This window comes from Aotus nancymaae, unplaced genomic scaffold (assembly GCF_030222135.1).
Source record: "Aotus nancymaae isolate 86718 unplaced genomic scaffold, 86718_ANA_hifiasm-v0.15.2.pri h1tg000020l, whole genome shotgun sequence".
Classification (NCBI taxonomy): domain Eukaryota; kingdom Metazoa; phylum Chordata; class Mammalia; order Primates; family Aotidae; genus Aotus; species Aotus nancymaae.
This window is the reverse complement of record NW_026988432.1, coordinates 11,919,799-11,942,304: the sequence shown is the minus strand read 5'-3', so window position 1 is coordinate 11,942,304 and position 22,506 is coordinate 11,919,799. Positions and strand designations below refer to the sequence as shown.

The 22,506-nt window shown below is 34.0% G+C and overlaps 1 protein-coding gene across 2 annotated transcripts in view; it reads left to right on the top strand.

Annotated features, from left to right (window-relative positions):
- CDH7 (cadherin 7) overlaps nucleotides 1–18,667 on the top strand; it is a 137,210-nt gene extending 118,543 nt beyond the window's left edge. For both annotated transcript variants that reach the window (XM_012465385.3, XM_012465386.3), the window contains exon 12: nucleotides 10,804–18,667. In XM_012465385.3, the coding sequence (XP_012320808.1) occupies nucleotides 10,804–11,297 (494 nt within the window). In that variant the 3' untranslated portion in view covers nucleotides 11,298–18,667. The remainder of the gene's footprint in view (nucleotides 1–10,803) is intronic.
- Nucleotides 18,668–22,506: the final 3,839 nt, after the last annotated feature.

Genomic DNA, 22,506 nt, shown 5'->3' with positions numbered 1-22,506 from the left:
GTTTTGTTTTGTTTTGTTTCGTATTCCAGACTCCATTCTTTGGCTTCTGAGTCCAGGTTGGGTGCTGTTCCTAAGGACCCTATGACACCTTGTGTCTAGCAGTCTTCGAGCTTCTGATATGGCTGACTTGTCTGCTTCATTGGTTTTTCTCCTTGTTCATCTCGTTCAGTAGACTGCTTTTGTAGGCAGGGACTGAGCATTATTTTATCATTATATGTATCAGCTAATCAAATGCTGATCTGACACATACAGAACATTCTACACATGCATGCTGAATGAAACATGAATGGCTTGAATGTGCTCAATTGTGGAAAATGATATTTTATTTGACTTTTTTTTTATTACCCATAGGAGTATCTCCATTAGACCCTGTTTTTTCTATTTCCCAAGACACTATATTTTTAGGATATTTTTAAGAGATTCTGTCTATCTCTTTAACTTTTCAGGGAAATGGATGTGTCACAGATTAAAGGGATTTAAATGATGTTTTCAGGTTAATAGTCATGGAACTATATAAGAGCTTAAGAAAAAAATTAGAATATATGACTAAAGGTAGATAGAGAAAACATTGCATAGAGATGTCAGAGATAGTTTACCTATCAGTTTAAAATTCAGCTAAATGTTACAGTTGATATCTCAGTCACTTACCAGGATTATACCAATTATGAATCTTTAGTTATCCTTTGCAAAAAAAAAAGTAACAGAGTAGGTCCGTAAGTGCAAGTTAAAATTTTAGCCTTGTGTTACTGGGCATCTGCATGTGCCTCGGATTCCACAGCACGTAAATCCAGACAAAATGACAGGTTGATTTCCACTCACCCTTCAGATCTTGGCTTAAATGTCACTTCTGATGACATCCTTTTCTGATCACAACCAGACGGTGCTGGTACTTCTACATTTTTCCTGTCACTTTCCTTTTTAAAACATACATTATTTTACATCTGTGCTTGAAACATTTCAGAAGTATCAGATGCACTTACATGAAATCTGAATGTTTCTCATGGTCCACAAAGCAAGGCATGTTCGGCCACCTGCTTACCTCTCTCAGGTATCAGGCTGTCTGATCCTTCCCTCACCCTGTAGAAGGACCCACGCTACCTTTCTTCCCATTGATTTCAAGTGATGCTACCCTCCTCCTGAAACATTCTTGCTGCACTCCTTCACCTGTCACGTTTAGGTTATCTTATGCCTCAGCTTCAGTGTTATTTCCTCAGGAGAAGTGTCCTAAGCACCATTATTCTCCATCATGGTACTTAGTTCCTTTGTAGTACTTATCACAACTTGTAACTATATATGTTTGTTTGCTTTGCTCAAATATAAAAGCTTTTGAGTGTAGTGATCTTTAAGTCTGTCTTCTTAACCAGTATATTATTGGGGCCTATCATAGACACATATAGACACAATATTGTTAATCTGTACATATTATCTGTTACACTCTATTTTAAACTTTGCAACCTTTTCCACACATTTTAATCCCCTCAAGAATAGATCCAGTATCCTCTATAATTCATGATTCTACCATCAGTTAGATGGAATAGAGTAGTTATCAGATAAGTTAACTAAATTAACAGGAGGTCATCAAAATCACAAGTGAGAGCATGGTAAAGTTTACATTTTATCTGTGTGTGAGATACAGGACTCAAATTTTAGCAGGAATCAAAAAATTTACAACTGAATTGTATGAATTTATTGTAGAAATTCTACAATGTTATGACTTATTATTGAATAAACACAGATATCTCCTTACTGTGGGTAGCATTACTTAAGCCCTTTACAAATAGACACTCACTTAATCTTCATAAAGTTACTATGGGATAGTTTCTAACAGTAAAGACTATTATTTTCATTTTGAAGAGCAGCAAACTGGGGCAAGGAGAAATAAAAGATCTCACCTACCTCATACATCCAGGGAATGGAATAACAGGGATTCAAAGCAGATGAGGTCCTTAAATAGGCAGGAGCCATGGGCTGAGGGACAGGACTTGAGCCATATTCTTGCTCATTGTAACTCAGTTACAATGAGTAAGAAGAATTGGCTGAGTGGAGCACACAGTGATGGAGAGTTGAAGCAAAGAGGAAATGAAGAAGCTAGAGTCGAAGGTGACTTGGAGTTTCAGGTTTGGGAATTCTCTAACTTGAGAAAAGAGCACAAGATAGAAAACAAATTAAAGGAACTTAATGAAATTAAACCTAAAAGTTCAGGATGTTGTAAGAGTGAAAGCCACTGGGCAGAAAGTTACCAGTAAAGGAAGTGGTTATAACAAACCATAACAATGATAATTACCATTTTGAATATTTATTATATTATGACAAGTTTATATGTTTTTATTATCAAAAATAGCAATAATCATTTTAAAATAGGGTCTGGTTATTCAGAGAGATAGATGAGAGATTTAGATGACAGAGACATCAGCTCTTGCCATACCAGAGATGGCTGAACCTGAGGTTTCACTGCGCTTGCCTAGGAAGAGTGTGGGGTGAAAAGCCGAAGAAGCCAAGTACAGAACTTGAGGAAGATTTACTGTAAGTACTCTTAGAAAAGAGCAGCTATTTTAAAACATGGTTTGAAAGAAGAGAGCAAACTTTTTTTTTTTTTCTTTTAAACTGGCTGCAAGCAACTGCTATGTTTACTGTTGAGTAAGTTCAGGATAGCTGACCCACGAGGTTCTGTGTCCAATAGAACAGGAATGCTGTGTAAAAAAAAAAAAAAAAAAAAAAGGCCACAAAGTGATCATTGGATTTAGCAAAATATGAGTCATTAGTAGCCTTGGTCCCTTGAAATAATGGGGAAAACTCAAATTGTTCTGGGTTGAGAGCAATCAGGATACAAGAAAGTGGAAATGTGGAGTAGGCTACTTTTATATAAAATATAAGTTAATATTTTTGAGGGTATATGAAGATAAATTGTGGGTTGCAAAATTTCGGGAAACTGTTTCTGCTTAATGTCCTCCCTGTTTGAGCTCTGATGGAATAATGTGCCTGGAGACAGTGGAGAAGTTTCAAGATGTCCCTGAAAAGATTGAGGATAGCATGTTTCATCATCATGGTTATTTCTGATCTATACGAAGCCAACAAAATTCAAGCTCAGTTAAATATTAAAAGAAAATTAAGCTGGGTGCAGTGACTCATGACTGTAATCCCAGCAGTTTGGGAGGACGAGGCCAGAGGACCATTGAAGCCAGAGTTCGAGACCAGCCTGGACAACAAGCGAGACCTCTTTCTCTGCAAAAAACAAAACAATTAGCTAGGCATGGTGGTATGTACCCAGAGTCCCAGCTGCTCAGGAAGCTGAGGCAGGAGGATTGCTTGAGCCTAGGAGTTTGAGGCTGCAGTGAGCCATGATCACTCCAGCCTGGGTGACAGAATGAGAACCTGTCTCTAAAATAATTAAAAATAGCCAGGTGCGGTGGCTCACACCTGTAATCCCAGTACTTTTGGAGGCTGAGGCTGGCAGATCACCTGAGGTTGGGAGTTCTCCACCAGCCTGATCAACATGGAGAAACCCTGTGTCTATTAAAAATACAAAAGATTAGCCAGGCGTGTTGGTGCATATCTGTAATCCTAGCTACTCGGGAGGCTGAGGCAGGAGAATTGCTTGATCCTGGGAGGCAGAGGTTGAAGTGAGCCAAGATCTCACCATTGCACTCCAGCCTGGACAACAAGAGTGAAACTCCGTCTTAAAATAAATAAATAAACAAGAATGTAAAAAAACGTAAAACACTGAATTAAACAATTTTCTAAATTAAACAGAAAGAAAAAAAGAATATCAAAACTTAATTAGTGCCCAGTAGAAAAAATAAGACAAATTTTTAATAAACTTTATGTAAATCGACAGGATCAAAAAAATGGCAAGGCATTAAAAAATAGACAGTTATTGAAAGGTTAAGTTCTACTTGCATATCAGTGTGGATGATTGTTTAAAATAAATTATTGAAATTGTATACAGATTGTGCTAGCAGATTTTTTATTTTGATTAGATTATTTTTTCAAGTGTACCTTATAGGGACACTAATAATTACAGTGATTGTAACTGTTCTATTGTTCAATATGCCATTTGACAATAAATATGAGAATACTTTAAGACCACATTCAATTAAGATTATTCTAGTATTTGAGTCTTTTGTTTAGATCAGTTGTCCTAAATAAATTTATTGTGACCTATCAGTGTGAAACATATATGTAATTTCAAATTTTCACCTAGCTTTTTTAGAAAAAGTAAAAGGAAACTATTGAAATAAATGCTAATAATATATTTTGAACATACTATACCCAAACTATTAGCACTATTATCATTTTAATATGTAATCCATGGAGATTATTGAGATAATATTTTACTTTAAAAAAACAAAACTTAAGTCTTCAACATATGTTTATTTTACACTTAGAGTACACCTCAGTGAAGAATGGCCACATTCCAAGTGCTCAATAGCCACATGTAGCTAGTGGCAACTGTGGTAGACAATGAAAATTTAGACGACTATTTTACAGCTAATTAGAAATTATGATTGTTCATAAGAGACCATATAGCTAATGCTGTTTTTTGGTAAAGGCTTACTCATCTCTCATGTACCCTCTCAAATGTAATCTCTTATGTTAGACTTTCTCTGAGCATCCTGAGCAGAAATAATCACTTTCCCATACATATTTTCCTAGCATATTTTTGTTGTTATTTTGTTGTTGTTTTTGTTGTTATTTCCAACTTCTATTTCAAGTTCAGGGGTACATATGCATGACGTACAGGATTATTACATAGGTAAACATGTGCCATGGTAATTAGCTGCATAGATCATCCCATCACCTAGGTGTTAAGCTCAGCATTCATTAGCTATTCTTCATGATACTCTCCCTCCTTCCACCCCGACCCTCTGACAGACCCCAGTGTGTGCTGTTCCCCCCATGTGGCCAAGCATTCTCATCATTCAGCTCTCACTTTTAAGTGAGAACATGCAATATTTGATTTTCTGTTCCTGCACAAGTTTGCTGAGAATAATGGCTTCCAGTTGCATCCATGTCCCTGCAAAGAACATGGCCTCATTTCCTTCTTTTCTTTTTTAAATTGTACTTTAAGTTCATGTGCAGATCTTGCAGGATTGTTGCATAGGTACACACATGCCATGGTGGTTTGTTGTCTCCATTCCCCGTCACCTACATCAGGCATTTCTCCCAATATTATCCCTCCCCAACCTCCCCACCCCCCTGCTGTCCCTTCCCTAGCCCCCAGTCTCCCAACAGACCCCAATATGTGACGTTCCCCTCTCTGTGTCCATGTGTTCTCATTGTTCAACACCCACCTATGAGTGAGAACATGTGGTGATTCGTGTTCTGTTCTTGTGTCAGTTTGCTGAGAATGATGGTTTTCCAGATTCATCCATGTCCCTACAAAGGACATGAACTCATCCTTTTTTATGGCTGCATAGTATTCAATGGTGTATATGTGCCACATTTTCTTTGTCCAGTCTATCACTGATGGGCATTTAGGTTGGTTCCAGGTCTTTGCTATTGTAAGCAGTGCCACAATGAACATATGTGTGCATGTGTTTTTATAACAGAAATATTTGTAATCCTTTGGGTATATACCCAGTAATGGGATTGCTGGGTCAAATGGAATTTCTATTTCTAGATTCTTGAGGAATCGCCACACTGTCTTCCACAATGGTTGAACTAATTTACACTCCTAATAACAGTGTAAAAGTGTTCCTATTTCTCCACATCCTCTCCAGCATCTGTTGTCTCCAGATTTTTTAATGATTGCCATTCTAACTGGCATGAGATGGTATCTCAATGTGGTTTTGATTTGCATTTCTCTAATGTCCAGTGATAATGTGCATTTTTCCTATGTTTGTTGGCTTCATAAATGTCTTCTTTTGAAAAGTGTCTGTTTATATCTTTGCTCACTTTTGAATGAGTTTGTTTTTTTCTTGTAAATCTGCTATAGTTCTTTGTAGATTCTGGATATTAGCTCTTTGTCAGATGGACAGATTGCAAAAAAATTTTCCCATTCCATTGGTTGCCTGTTCACTCTGATGATTGTTTCTTTTGCTGTGCAGAAACTCTTAAGTTTAATTAGATCCCATTTGTCTATTTTGGCTTTTGTTGTCATTGCTTTTAGTGTTTTAGTCCTGAAGTCCTTGCCTATGCCTATGTCCTGAATGGTTTTGCCTAGAATAGATGCAATAAAAACTGATAAAAATGATAAAGGAGATACCACCTCTGATTCCACAGAAATACAAGCTACCATCAGAGATTACTACAAACAACTCTGTGCACATAAACCAGTAAACCTGGAAGAAATGGATAAATTCCTGGACACTTACACCCTCCCAAGACCAGGTTGAATCCCTGAATAGACCAATAACAAGTTGAATCCCTGAATAGACCAATAACAAGGTGTGAAGTTGAGGCAGCAATTAATAGCCTACCAACCAAAAAAGTCCAGGACCAGATGGGTTTACAGCCAAATTCTACCAGATGTACAAAGAGGAGCTGGCACCATTCCTACTGAAATTATTCCAAACGTTACAAAAAGAGGGAATCCTCCCTAACTCATTTTATGAGACCAACATCTTCCTAGCATATTTTATGTTGCTATATATTTAATTCATTCTGTAATATTTAACTTTTTATTTTTTATTCAAAATGTTAGACCTGTTGATGGCCAAGTCCAGCAAGTCTATATATTTCTAGTCACATTTCCTTGCCTATAATTTATTAATTTATTTAACAAATATTTATTGAGCACATACTATCATGTATTATTCTTTGTGCTTAGGGTAAATCTGTAGAAAACAAAGTCACTGCCCTTCATATGGCTTAGAGTTTTAGCAAATCATTATTCATTAAAAAATATTATTGAATTAAATGAAATGTAGGCCTTAAACCTGTGGTATTAGCCACTAAACAATGGATTAAACTGAAGAAAGCTCCAACCTTACCTCACCTCTTTCTTTGCTCTCTAGCCACGTTGGCCTCAAGTATCTGCTCACTGTCATCAGTGTACCAAGCACGTTCTTCCATATCACATTTCCTTCCCATCCCTACACTCAGCCTCCAGTTATCCTCAATTAAGTCTTTCTCATCTTCATCTATTTCCCCTAGTATATTTCTTTAGAAGATCATGTTTCCCTGTTTTGGAATAATTATTACAATTCTACTTTTACAGTTATTTATTTTAATGTTTTGATCAATATCTATTGGTCCCACTAAATCATAAGGTCCACGAGTAAATGTTTTGATGTCTGCTTCCATTTGCAACATTACACCACCATACCTAGTGCATATAATAAATGGTTAACATATTTTTGTTAAGGAGATATGTAAATTCCTGAACAACCAGAACAATGTAAGTGTCATACATGGCTAGATTTCAGCTTGAGCTAAAACTTTTCTTCTGTCTCTACTCAGAAGTAGAGAGGCCATATAACAGAAAAGACAAATGATAAAACCTCTTAAAATATATGATCTTATCCTTACTTAGGCAGAGTATTCTTCTTAATACAGTAATTAACACCATAGTCTCTGAAGAACAGTTAATACGTGTTCTAAATAAACATTAAAATCTATTTTTTATATGTGCTTATGTGGTTAGAAATTAACATTCTCTCAGGTCGTTCAAATGTTAAATTATCTAACCTTCCAAATACCACATTTTTCTTTGTCTTGAACAAGATTGGGAAATAAGGCAAACTCCATCAGACATTAATATCCTTGATGTGTATTGTACTTACGGGCTGATATACCCATGAATAATTTAGAGTTTTACTTTGATTGAAGACTTGAGAATCAAAAGCCAAGTTTATCAGTAGCATGAAATACATTTACAATAGAATATAAGAAATAATTGATATATACTATATATAGGTATATATTTATGACAAAATTTATTATAATTAAGTGAAAGAAGAATTTTGAAATGTTTTACCTACTTAGACACTGATTTAAATTAAAAGAGCATCTAATTATTATATAACTTCTTTATACCATTACTGACTCTCGTATCATTCATTTCTTACACCCTTTTGTTCTCAGTTGGACATTCCTCTCCCTTGATTTTTCTGTTCAACATGTGTAACAGATGTCTTATTTCTACCTGCCTCCGCCTGCGCATCCCATCACTATTCTCTCTCAACATCCCTCTTTACTCCCGGCTTTACTTTGTTTGATTTCTCACTAAGAATTCCTATTGGGTTTCCCTTTCTTTCTACTGCAATTACTTTCATTTTGGAGGAACTAAAGTTGTATATAAATCTAAAATAGTTGTTTATTCATCCATGTGTTTTAAAAACTGTCTTTCCTTGAGCAAGCAATTGCCTTTTGAGCTTTCATACTTGTCACCCTTAGGCTTTGTTTTTTAATTACCTTCTATGAAAGTAGTAAGCCTAAGTGTTACAGACAGTGTGAGGGCTCTGAAGACAGACTGAGGTGGAGTTTGCCTCACCCCTCACTACTGCATTTAATTACCTCTAGACAGATTATTTTATGTGTTTAAGACAACCATCAAATGAGAAAACACCTACCCTAGAGAATTGTTGTGGATGTTAAATAATATGTCCTGTGTGCAGACCTTCATTTCTCACTGTACCACCTTTTCTATTTCCCATTTAATCTTTGGTACATATGCCTAGCCATATATGGTGCACTTTCTACTTTGTTTGTTTCATTTAAAAAAAAAACTGCTCTGTTGCATATTGATAAGTAACTGGGATTCTGCTAACTCTACTTATGTTATTTTCAATGTTCTTTATCTCTTCAGTCCACACTGTGAAGATTGATGTTGACTATTGTTACCATATATTGCTAATTTCAGTAAGTTTAAAAGTTACTTGTTCCAAATTCACACAGCTCATATGTAAGAAGGTTGGGCAAGGCCTTCCCGACACTAAAGCTGCAGCTCCTATTGTAGCATTCTGGCATGTACCTTGAGAAATACAAGGCATTAGAGTGATGGAAGTGTTAATTCTCAGTAGACAAGAAAGGACAATGCACTTAACAGGGAAGGAAGGTGAATACCAGAACTTATGGGAACATAAAGATATTCACGCAATAACTTTTGAACTTAGGTTGGTGCAAAAGTAATTATGATTTTTACCGTTACTTTAATTGCAAAAACCACAGTTACTTTTGCATCAACCTAAAACACACCTGCCTTTTTGGTGAAGCTGGTTGAAAGCATCCAAATGAAGTAAACAGGAGCACAAAGAAAGAGAGCAGGCATGTCTGTGCCAATGCAGCATGAGAAGGTGGCCAGAAAAGCTCAGAAATGTATCAGTTTGTGAACTGCAGGTTGTCCATAAAGTGTAAAGCTCATGAGGGGAGCAGTAGGGTAGGGTCCAGTGGGAAAGAGAAGGAAAAATGCCACAAAAACAATTGGTTCACAGCTGTTTCCACAGATCACCAGTACAGTTTCTGCACTGGTAGCATTCCTGTTGATATTGTTAAAGCAGATAGCCGACAGATATTTAAGAAAGCATGTATTTTTATTAAAGATAAATTTATTTTATTTAAAACTAAATAAGGCTTAGCTCTGGGGTTCTTGAAAGTAGAGTGAGGTGGAGGATGGAGTGTGCCTCACCCCTAGTTACTGCAGTTAAATACACTACAGTTAAGGACCTTGATGTCTTTTTGGTTTTATATTTTTACTTTCAAAAGTATTTCTAATGCCAAAGTAAAAAGTTCAAAAGATACTTTAAATAAAAATATTTCATACCCACATATGATGACAATAATGTACCCTAAATGATAATCGATGTACATCTTGGGCTCGTTAGGCTTTCCAGAAAAAAATCTTAAGGTGATCCAATATAAATTGTTAAAAGGTATTTGTAGACAAATAAAAACAATTCATTACTCTACATATTTTTAAATTCCAAAATTCAATAATACCCTTTTTACTTCATTGTAGTTTAATTAAAGTGGCCATGAAATCAAATGTATTCCCAATTCAAGGAGCATGTGGTCACTCAGAGGTCAGATCAGGTTCCTTATTTGTGTATGCTAGTGAAAAAATGCACAGAATATATTGTTGGTTTAAGTCCCTGAAATAGCCAGGTAATTGTTCTTCTTTGCTTTACAGTGCAACCTCAGGCTTTAAGATTTAATTATTAGTTTTGGTATAGGAAGATAAATTCCTAACATTAAAAGGATGATTCATTTCTTAAATTTATTTTTGACAGATGCTGAAAATCTCACAGCTTCTATTCTTTCTGTAGGTATAATGGATAAAGACCAAGTTCAGTATTTTATACATGAAAGTGGGACTCAATTTATTATAGAGAAGCTTTTAATCTTTGTAAATGGCCTGACATGCTGGATTTTATTTAACAGTTGACTTTCACAGAGGAGGAATAGGCATTCCTTCAAAGAACCTGACCGAATGCTGTAATCCATTTCTTTCTGAAATTGCAGTTGTTAAATTAGACAGAAAATATTTATGAATGTCAATTTGCCTTTCCAGCAATTAAGGAGTTCAAAAAAATCCCTTTGTGTTTTCTGGCTTTGAAATGATTATATTTATTATGAACTGGCCCTTCAATTCCTTCTATCAAATACTTTGGAGGTTACGTTAAAGAGGGAGACATCAGTTCTGAACAGGTGTGGAAAAGGGTTCCTTGATGTATAAAAGTGTTCTATTTTAAAGCCATTTTGGCAATTTTAGCACATCTACTGCTGTGAATTCTCGTGGAAGTAGGTGGCCAATTCATTTCTCTTTAAAGGGAAGAAAACTCAGCATCCTAGGCCTAATTTTAACATGACGTGGGTCAGTGGGTGAGTTTACTGAAACTTTCTCTTCCTGTCTCATTGTTTCAGTGTTGATCCTCCTAATTGTCACTATGAGAAGACGGAAAAAAGAGCCCCTTATTTTTGACGAAGAAAGAGACATCAGAGAAAATATTGTGAGATATGATGATGAGGGCGGGGGAGAGGAGGACACGGAAGCATTTGACATGGCTGCACTGAGAAACCTCAACGTCATCCGAGACACCAAGACCCGGAGGGATGTGACTCCAGAAATTCAGTTCCTGAGTCGACCAGCTTTTAAAAGCATCCCAGATAATGTCATCTTTAGGGAATTTATTTGGGAAAGACTAAAAGAAGCTGATGTTGATCCTGGTGCTCCTCCTTATGACTCTCTGCAGACATATGCCTTTGAAGGAAATGGCTCAGTTGCTGAATCACTCAGCTCTTTAGATTCCATCAGCTCAAACTCTGATCAGAACTATGACTACCTTAGTGACTGGGGACCTCGCTTTAAACGACTTGCGGACATGTATGGGACTGGCCAAGAGAGTTTGTACTCATAGCCTTGGAACCTTAATTTGAAATGTACTGAAGAAAAAGTAGCAGCAAAACAAAACAAAACAAAACAAAAAAACAGCAGCAACAACAACAGCAGCAACACTATGTACAGAAAACAAGAACTCCACTTGCTGGAGAAAGATGCTTGTGAATATTTCTCCATTTTTAATTGTTTAGGTTTCTGCCTTGGTGAGGCATATCTTCATTAGACTTATCTAAGGGACTGCACTGACCACAGACTCTGAGCATTTGAAGGCTTTTTGATAAAAAGAAATGCTCAGTGGTTTGTGAATAGATAGCAACTCTCATATACCTGCAAAGGCACCAAACCTCTATGAGAAAGTAGTGCCCTGTGTTGTCAGTGAGTCAGATGCCCTGTACATACCTTCATGGTACTGTCATTGAGAGGAATAGAACATGTTGAGCTATTGAAACACCCTGGAACTCCTTGCATATCAAAACTTGAGGCAAATTTAATTTACAGAGATGCTTATAGCTTACTATATTACAGAATCCAGCAGAATTCTATTGCTCTTGATTAGCAGAAATATTTTATTTAGCAATATGTAAATTCTCAGAAATTCCTTCCTAACTGAAAACCCTACCACAAAAGCTGATAAAATTTGGTTTAAGGCAACATAAACCATTGTTTATCCAATAAATTATGAAGTGTTCTAAATAAGAAAAAGGTAAATAATTTTTAAAGTTTGTGATAGTTTTGAGATGCTTGTGTAGGTATGATAAAAAAAAAGTTGCTGTCTATTCATTGATTTTTATTATCTCTTCTGATTTATACAGGAGAATATCTTTTCTTTTTCATTTGACACATGGTGTTATATTTATTTTGGAGACTAAATTCAGGTCCATCATACTGCCTCATAGTATTAAACTCATCAGAACATGCTGATTTTTCTCCAGCCCAAGCTACATGAAGGAAATGAAGCATGGAAATGGGGAAATAATAGTAAAGCAATTGAGCCCTGTTGCAGTTCACATCTCAAAGAGGAGCACAGCTACAAGGACATATAAATTGTTCTTCTGAGCTGTTAGAATGTCAAAACGTTGGAATAAAATATTTGTATTTTGGAAAGACTTCAGAGAGAATTGAGATTTTCTTTGATGCAAGAATTATTTGTCAAGGTCATGAGTTCCACGTGCTCCAAAGACTTTCAAGAATCCGTTTTCCAGCCTTTCTTGCTGCAAACATATTGTGTAAAATATTGATTTTTTAAAAATCTTAAACAGTATAATGTTATAAAGATTAAAACCTGTGTTTAAATTCTGATGCAAACATGTCCCTCGAGAATTAACCAAACAATGTATAATTTATATGTGGTTTAGATGTGCCAAAGGAAGGAGGGCAATTGCCAAGTAATCATGTGTTTAAATTTAAGATGAGCTGCTTAGAGTATGATTTTCATTACCAAAATAAATATTGCTACTTATTATTTTTCCTAGATTAATACTAGTCTAATGTGCATATATATTCAAGTGAGAATGGATTTATTTTTTCCTTTCTTTCTCCTTTTAAAAATAATTCATTGTTGGATTCCTAATAATAGTCAACACTGTGTAGAGAATCATGTTCTGAAAGTGCTTTTTGAAAGGCAGACAGTGGAATTAGAATATTAATATGTTGATTACACAAAGAAGAACTATGTAGGATTCTGTAAACTTGCAGCCCAACTTTAGAAATGAAGTATGTAAAAGTGGCCTTCAGCTTCATAAAAATAAATAATTCAATAAATTTGATTATCTGCAAACAGTCCTTTAATTTGAATAAAGTTTTATAGACATTGTTTTATGACTATATAGATATGCTTCTTGCTGTATTAATATGCATATATATTAAAACTATATATAACAGAGTGAAAGATACTGTTCTTAACTTTTAGTTACACATGCAGGTTTTTCAAATTAAAAAAAAAAAAACAGTGTACTTACCCAATTCAATAAAATAAGAGCGTGGTACAGAAATTATATATATGTTAAATCAGCAAGGTTCTGAGAAAACAGTTTGTAATAACTCTCTTATTGTCTGCAAGAAGATAAAATAGTTTAGTGTATTTGGATTATGTTCTCCAAACTGCTGGTTGTTGCACATATCAGTAAACGGAGGTGTGGACGTATTTTAGAAAAGGAACACACACATCATTCACCCTGCTTTCTCTCCTTTTAAAACGTTTGTATTTTCTCACGAATTTTTTTACATGTTTGCCAATGATAGATTGGAAAAAGAAAGGTTCATATTTAAATAATAATTTAAAATTCTTGCATATACCCAATTGCTATTCATGTGTGAATGATTATATCAATAGAGTATTAAATTTGATTTAGTGGTATTTTTTAAAATTTAAAAAAATTTCTTGAGATGGCTGGAAGAATGTTCCTAATACAGGTAGGATTTATATGAAGTATTCTAAGATTAATTGTAATATGGTGAATTTTTTACTGTTGTTTATTTTAGTTTTATTTTTTCTTCTGAAATCTAATGCTATATATCATGGTATGACAATACTTGAAATGTAGACTTTGTTTTAAAACAGACATTGAAGAGTTAATTGATAAAATCCATCTTAAATCTAGTTGGAAAAGTCTCCAAAAACCATTTAAATAAATATATATTAAGTTGCTTAAATTTAGTATTATACTGAAACCAACTAGAATGAGCTCACAAGAACGAATTATGCACATCTCTTCCCAACTGCAGGTACAGTGATATCATTTTGGTTGGTTGATGTCAGCCATAGTGGGATTATTTAGACCACAACAGTAATCAGCAAACACTAGCCTTTTCTCTAGAGGACAAGTTGTTAAACATTTACCAGCACTCTACAGCTTACATTATTTTATAAAAGGAGATTTCATAATTGTAAATATAGTATGAATTTATATGATTTAAAATAATGATATGAAAGGAATTTATGCTATATTTTACTACTAAATATAAATGCATGTGGTAGTGATTTCCTGATGTGAAATCCTTGGAGCTACTTGTAAACAGTGAGAGGATTCACTTCATTACGGAAAGCAATGGCTTAGTTTCAAGTAGAGATAATAGTTCAGGAAGCCAATACGCTTAAATATTTTCCATTTGTCCATACAGGAATACCAATAGAAACTCAGGGCGTGCCAAATTATGCCCATTTTGAATATTTTAATTTATTGAAAAATTAGATGCATTTCACTTGTTACTGTCTATGTCGAGGAAATATAGCCAAGCCCTTCATCTGAATTGTCATCATTGCATAATTTAAAATCAGCATAAAAATATAAAAATCAAATCTTATTAAGAAAATGGACTTTCAGAAATCAAGCCTAAAGTATCAATCTCAATTCACAGATTAGTCTAAGAAATATTCTAAGATCAGCTAGCTAAAGAACAAAATCAGGAAAGAGACATCAAGGAAAAATTGGGTAGTACTGTGGAGGCAATAAGTAGATTTTTCTATAAGCAGTCACCAGATCTGGGACCTGGCAAACAGCTTTCTTTGCCAGAAAGCTCCGCTGATGACTACAAATGAAGTTAGTTGTCTACAAGATACATGCAGGAAGTAATAGTGGTTAAGTGATGGTAGCTGCCTTTTCACTCTGCCCTCTGAGAATGTTTTAAATTATTTTATCTTCATGCACAATTACATTTACAACATTGGAAGATAAGCAGACATAGGCAATTATTTTCATGTCAACTGCATAGTTATACAATGTAGAAGCGATATTTGTGATATGACCCACATGCCCGAGAAATGCAAATGCAAATGCAAATAGTGTCAGCATTTATATTGAAATATAAAATGTAAAAGAGCCTAAAATAAAGTAAGCTAAACACACTGCAAGAGGCTAAATGATTTAGTTTAAACATGTTAAAGTTTTTAAGCATTAGCTGTAAATATTAATCTTCAGATTTTCAATTTAACATGTATTGACTTACAAACTGTTCTAATAATAACCCTAATTATTTTCTAAGTCACCATTTAAAGGTTTATTTACAGTTGACCTAATCAAATTAAAGTTGATGAAAGCTTCAACTATTTTTTTTTAACTCTTTCTAGTCAACTGCCTGAAGGCAGGTGAAATATGTATGATAACTAATAGATAAACTAATTTATTTTCTGTGTATTAATAATATATATTGTGTTTATAATGGTGTATGAAAGTTGGCAATGAAAGCTAATACAATTATGTTGGCTGGCTGGATATAATAAGGATCAAGAAAGGAATGAAAGCATTTACATTTTAAATGTGGTTGATATTATTTTCAAAGAGTGGGATAAGCCCTTAAGAAAAATGGGAGGTGTTTAAGGCTGTGATTTGGCACACATGGTAAAGTATAATTCTATGGGTAATTTTTCAAGCAAATCAAGTCAGGCAGTGTGTATTGCATTCTGAGACTTTTTTATATTATGCTCACTTCTACAGGCTCAGAATTTAATTGAAAGGGATGTGTGCCTGTGTGTGTGTGTGTGTGTGTGTGTGTTTATGTGTGTGATTGGGAATGTTGAGAAATGTATCTGAAGCAATGTAAAAATAAGAGTCTCATAATGCCTGGTTAGTGCTGGTGTATTCTTGTCACTTGCCAAGTGACTGTTGGGCAATAAGACTAGAAAATACGGTACTGAATGAAAGGAGAAATATCTTATTTGCTGTAACAATCTAACTTATATTAGGATAAGAATTTTGGTGACTACGGAGAGAATATTTAGTTGAATTATCTGTATAATTGTCACTTATTGTGTAGATTTAATCTCATTGTTAACACAGAATATAGAATGTGCATTATTTGTTATGAGATGTTACTGGGCTTTGGTATCAGTGTGGTATACCAGAAGTTACCTCTGGTCTTTGGTTATAAAATCTAGGTCAGAAGCTCAGTTTCACCATATTTTTGCTGTGTCCTAGATGCCATTATAATTCTCTGAACTTTTATAGTTTCATGATTAAAATTGAGTTAATGACCATCCTGTTTCAGAGGCTTGTGAATGATTAAGTGAAAGACTGTGTAAACTGTAAAACACTATAAAAATATAAAGCTTTATTATGGGAAATTATGGAAATTATGTAAAAAGATTGGTTATTGTTATATGGTAAACAGAAAATTTCTGTTTAGAGAAACATACATTAAGGAAAAATACATGCAATTTGGTATTCTGAATTGGGAAAGAATATTCAAAGAGATAATTGTCATAACTAATTGAAGCTACTCAAATACAGTCATAAGATCTTAAAAGATTGAAGTTTAACTCAACCTAATTCAATCATTCATATGAATTAATGATATCCACATGTGCATAGGATTATAAATAAAGAACAAATTTTTCCCATTTATGATGATGACTGAGTGGAAGATTAAGGCCTTTAGATGATGCCAGCCTCATTGCTGAACACAAACACTGGAATAGAGAAAACAAAAAGACAATAATGAGTATAAGTTAGGTGGCCTTCCAGACATCGAGAGTAGATAAAGAAAATGAAGTTCTAGAGAATGCAATATTTTCTTAAGTCACAGTGACATATGTGTAATCAATAATTTATACACTTGAAAAAATTAGAATGCAATTATATTGGCTGAATATGAAAATAATCCTTAATGCAATGTACTCTTGTTTTGATGACTCAAAATCACTTCTTATATCTTACAATAGCTCATCTTAACCTCTTATATATGAAGAAACTCTAGGAAACAAAAAAAAATATACAGTGGATACTTTTTGTCAGTGATGCCATATTCGTAAGATAAATGTTATTAAGCCCTGTTTGCAACTTTATTAGTTATCTGACTATTATATGCTCATGTGAACAGACACTAGAAACAAATACATTAATAACTATGTAACTAATGAAAATGTTGCAAAGTACAGCATGCTTTCATTCAAAAACTTAGACTTTTGCATTTTCATTTTATTAATGATTATAATTATGCTAATGGTTTATATTTTTATAAGCAGGAAAAAATATGTGAATCACTACCCTATGGCTTCATGTTCTATTTTTGTGAGTATAAACACTGCGTTTTTGTATATTAAGATCTGGAATATGACCAATACTTTAAGAGCAATGAACTTTTTAAAACAGTAGATACCTATATAGCAATTTCATTTTACATGCAGTAATTTTAAATACCCAAAAATAAAAGGAAAAGGAAAAATAATTACATGTCTTATATATAATACATATTATGTATTTGTCTTTGAATTGTGTGTGTATGTGTATATATTTGTAAAGAGAAAGCGCACACATACATACACACATGCAGGAACACACACACAATTTGAGGTGAAATGTTGAAGTAAAGCAAATGGCTTTTAAATATTTTGATTTTAGTTTTTAAGATGCCTATTAAATCCAACCTCTACAATTATATGAACATACTGAAAAAAATGCACATTTGTAAAGCTTCTCTTTACTACAGATTTCAGAATTTTTTTCTGAAATTTAGAGGAATGAACATTTCACATAAGTAAAACACACAGCATTACTTTCAATGAAACTGTAATTATTTATGTTTATGAGATTCCATTATAATTACATTAAAAAGAATTAAATCCACTTTTGTAATGTTTTTGCTTATATAAGGGTCACTTGTATAAATATATAGATATAAAAGAGTCTTAAAAATGTTAATTCGATTGACCGCAGAATTGATCCTGAAAATCCAGTTCACTTAGCCTTGGAAATGAGACATGAGGCATAAAACCTGAGGTCAGGATGTATGTCAGAACCAGAATAGATTATTTTCATTCAGCTGAAGTGCTATCTTTTAGGCAAATAGACTCCTACAATATTCAGTATTTGAGATGTTTAAAATAAATATAAGAAATAGAGTACTGTTTCAGAATTAACAAGTGCAGAGCTGTATACAAAGTGTACTCTGAACTGGAATCAAGTGTAGGAAAACAAGCCGTGAGAATATGAGAGCTCAGTGTATTCCTGTGTCTTCTTGCATGTTCTGCTGTTTAAAAAAAGTTTTTTTTAATTGTCACAGAGTAATATATATAGAAGAAAACAATTTCCACAATTCTTGGTACCTCAAAAGACCTGAGACACAGCAGTGAATACTTCTGTTGTCATCATTGTCAGCTGTGATGGTGGTGCCAACCTGGTTTCCAACTTATACCTCCTGACAACTCGGTACAGAAAATGAGTATCATTGTAATTAAAATTTAAAATTTTTCTTCTAAGTGACTGATTTTTTAAATGTAAAATATTATAATAAATTTTGTATAGATATAGAATTTTAAGTTCCAGAACATTCTAACATATACCTGATTTCAATTTTCTTATAAGTCTGTGAATGACCCAAGCTAGGCATTGTTAGGTTTTTTTAAGGAGAAACTTTGATGCCTGAAATAACTGTAACTCATGCCAAAAAAACACATAAAGTAAATGTGAAGAAGAAAGAAGAAGATGAAGATGAAGAAGAACAAGAAAAAGAAGAAGAAAGAAAGAAAGAAACGAATAATAATAATAATAATAATAGGGATATTTTGCCCTTTATCTTTTTTATCATCTTAGACTGTCTGTAAATGATGGTTTGGAGGACAAGAAGATAGCTGAAACTCTAATAATTGGTCTTTCCAATCTTAGTTAGGCTTTAGTTCCCTTACTAGGTTTATGAAACTTGTTTGAGTATTCTTTCTTAAAAATAACTTAATCAGGAAGTGACATTAAATTCTGTTTCAATGTAATGAAAAAATAGAAATATTTATATTGTCATTAAGGTGGCACTTCACCAGTATATCTCAATCTATTCTCTATTACATCTTTGGGGTGGTACATTGTCGTAAGAATAGACAATAGCAGAAAAATATGGCAGGCCAGATTTTCTGAGGGTTACCTGCTTTGCAGATTCATAAACTTGTGATTGAATAATTGACTCTCAAGGCAACAAACCCTCTACCTTTGCCAAAAAGAGAAAGAACAAACCTAAATCTTATGAAGCTAAACTGTCAACAAACGGGTCCACTGAAGTTGCCATGGGGGCAACTCCAACCCAGAGCTGGGTCCATGGAAAGCAGCAAGGTACCTGCATCAAACCAACACCCATAAAGGTGCTAATGTCATTTGAGGACAGTTTCACCTCCATATCCCATAGATTATTTTAGATCAAATATGAGTTAGTAGTCAAACATTATCAAACACAGACGATAACCTGCCACGAAGGAGATGGTTCACAGCAATCTCAAGAACTTCAGACATGGTTATTATCAGAAACATGACAAGAAAAAGCTATGTGTAAAATAGAGAATGAAACACAAGTAATAATAATAATAATAATAAAGATCTATGATGGTGTATACTTGCAAAATAACCAAATAGCATATTTAAGATTTAAATATACCTTTGAAACTAAAAGTACTATGGAGAGTGTATGTACTATATTAGATACCGTGCAAGAAGGAACTTGTGAAGCTAAAAAATAGAATGCAAGAAATTCGCTAGTCTGCCACATAGAGAAAAAAAGATAATCTGCAGGAACATAAGGGACAAAGATAAAATATGGAGTTTAACATGCTTTTAACCAGTGTGATCCCTGTTAATCAGAATACCAAAATTTTCCATTGCCTTATTTGACACCTCCACTGTCCCCACTTTTTTTAAAGACAAGGTCTCATTATGTTTCCCAGACTGGCCTTTAACTCCTGGCCTCAAGTCATCCTCCTGCCTCTGCCTCCCTAAATGCTGGAATTACAGGTGGGAGTCGCCATGCCAGGTGTCTTTCATTTTTTAATGGTAGCTTAACTTCACCTGATGCCTCCTATGCCACTAACTTTATAGGAAGCTTTACCCACTTTGTATGACTTGGTTTAATTTATTCAGCTTAATGGTCCATTTAACCAATATTGTTATAAATTTATGAAGCTTCAATTCTAGCAAAAATAAATTGTGTACATTCATCAAAATGTATAGCACACCTATGAAAAGTGATTAGGATACCCAAGAAATCTTAATTAAAATCAGATAATTAAATATGGGTTCTGTGTTTTCATTTATCTTTTTTCTCTATGGTGTTTTGGATTACTTTCTCTGTGGTTATTGAAGATCAAAATGAAGTCCTATTATTTTCCTCTAATAAAAGGGTGATTTATTTAGGTTGTACAGAAAAAATAGAATATAATCAGGGTTTAAGTGGCATAAATCAAGATTTTGTGTTTTTTCTTCTCTTTCAAGTACTCTCTTCTTACTTCTTTAGTCCATCAAAATCCTTTTAACAACACACTCAATAGCCAGAAAATGGAGTGAGTTGAGGACTGGGTCAATTCTTCAGCTTTCAGTCGATGTATCAGTGAGTAATTCTGATTGATGCCACTTCTAGGTGGTCTTTGATATCTTGATTTAAAGTTTCATAAAGACAACTGACCTGTGTTTTTGCCATTTCACAGTTTGGTAGTAAAGGGAATTCTCTTTGTTCTAGTTCAAGGTAAAGATTGCTCGGTTTTGTTATTGTTGTTTGCTTGTTTTTGCATTAAAGGAGGTTCAGGGGTGAGCATGATGTCACTACTTGTTTTCCTAAGATGTTAACAAGGCCAGAGTTGTATGACAGGCACAGATCCTTTGTGCTTAAAGCCATTCATTTCCCTCATCAAAAGGATTAATAAATGAATAAACTTAGTCTCCTAGTTCATGGTGGATTAAGTAGAACGTGCATATGACTATAAGCATGTGGAAGAGACAAAAAAAAAAGTCTCACTTATATAAAAACCTTAAAAAGGTTTATATTCCACTTTCCTTAGTCTAAAAATGTAATATCTAGCTTCCAAAATGAAGATAATTAGTTGAATAATGTATACAGACTATTTAAGAAGGAAATTTTTAATATGCATTATGCATTATTACTTTTATTATGGATAATTATATAAGGAGAGGTTTAAGTCACATAAATGCTCCTTACTGAAATTTAAGAAACTTATTTATATAAGGTATATTTCACCATTATTGCACATATATTTTCTGAGGACATGTATTATTACCAGCATTTAACCCACAAGGAAAGTGAAACTCCAAGAATTTCGATGAATTGGCTAGCATTCCGCAAGCATTGAATGATAGGGCAGGACCTGAACCAGGTTAAGTCCATTCTGCCTTACACTATTAGGAACGCTTACAGTTTGAAGATTCGTATAATATTATGGTGATTTCACCTGTTAAATGTAGGTATTAACATCACATAGGTAGGTAAATATAACTAATTAAAGTTTATTGCTTTTCCTCCAGGTGGTCAGAGTGGAGACGTCCCTAAAAAGATGAACCTTTTAAGATCTATGTTTCAGTAAGAAAATGTGTGAGGTGGGCTTATGGTCAAATTTATGTAGGCAAGTCTTTAAGTTTTAAATATCATCAGTTCGCTTTCATAACACCACATTGGTGTATATACAAATCAAACAAGAATGCAAAAGAATTTCTGATATACAATTTCGGCAACTGTAAAGATTAGAAGTGAAGGACTCAAACATAACAGATGAGGCCTAGAAGTGGCATGATGGAAACAAGAATACTCAGTATTGTCTGCACTGAGAAACAAACACAACTATCAGAAACAGGCAAGGGACAGTTCTGTTATGATAATTACCATAACATGTTATGTTTGCAGTTGAAATCATCTTCAAGGCTATTAATATATTACAAAAATAGAAAAAGGTGTCTGCATTCCTAAACCCATTCAAACTGTTAGTACAAGATTTAAAAAAATGTGGCTTGAAAGTACAATAATTTAGAGTAGAATAGGAGTTGAAAAAAAAAGACCAAAAAATTTTAAAAAAAGGAAGTAGGATATTTATAGAAAATTATTATTCAAATTAGTTATAATTCATGTTGAAATTCTTCCCCATCTTCAATTCAGCTTCTACAAATCTTTCCTTTCCAGTCATTAATTTAGAAGTTCTGTTGAAGCATCTGTATGGGGTGGGGACTGGCCATCCAACAGTGAGTTAAAGAGAAATTATTACTATAGAGTTACTAGACAGTTTTCTCTGAATGTGGTTCCTGGATTACCTAAATCATAGTAATTCTTGTTACATAATGGAATTCTTGTTTAGTGTATATCTGCAGACTTCATATTGTACACTGGATTAGCATTTCTAGATATGGAAAGCTTTGCATTTCAGGGCATCCTCTCCTCCTGATCACTGATAAGTACCATAAAAATGTCCCAGCCAGGGTCGGTGGCTCACATCCGTAATGCCAGTACTTTGGGAGGCTGAGGCAGGCTAATCATGA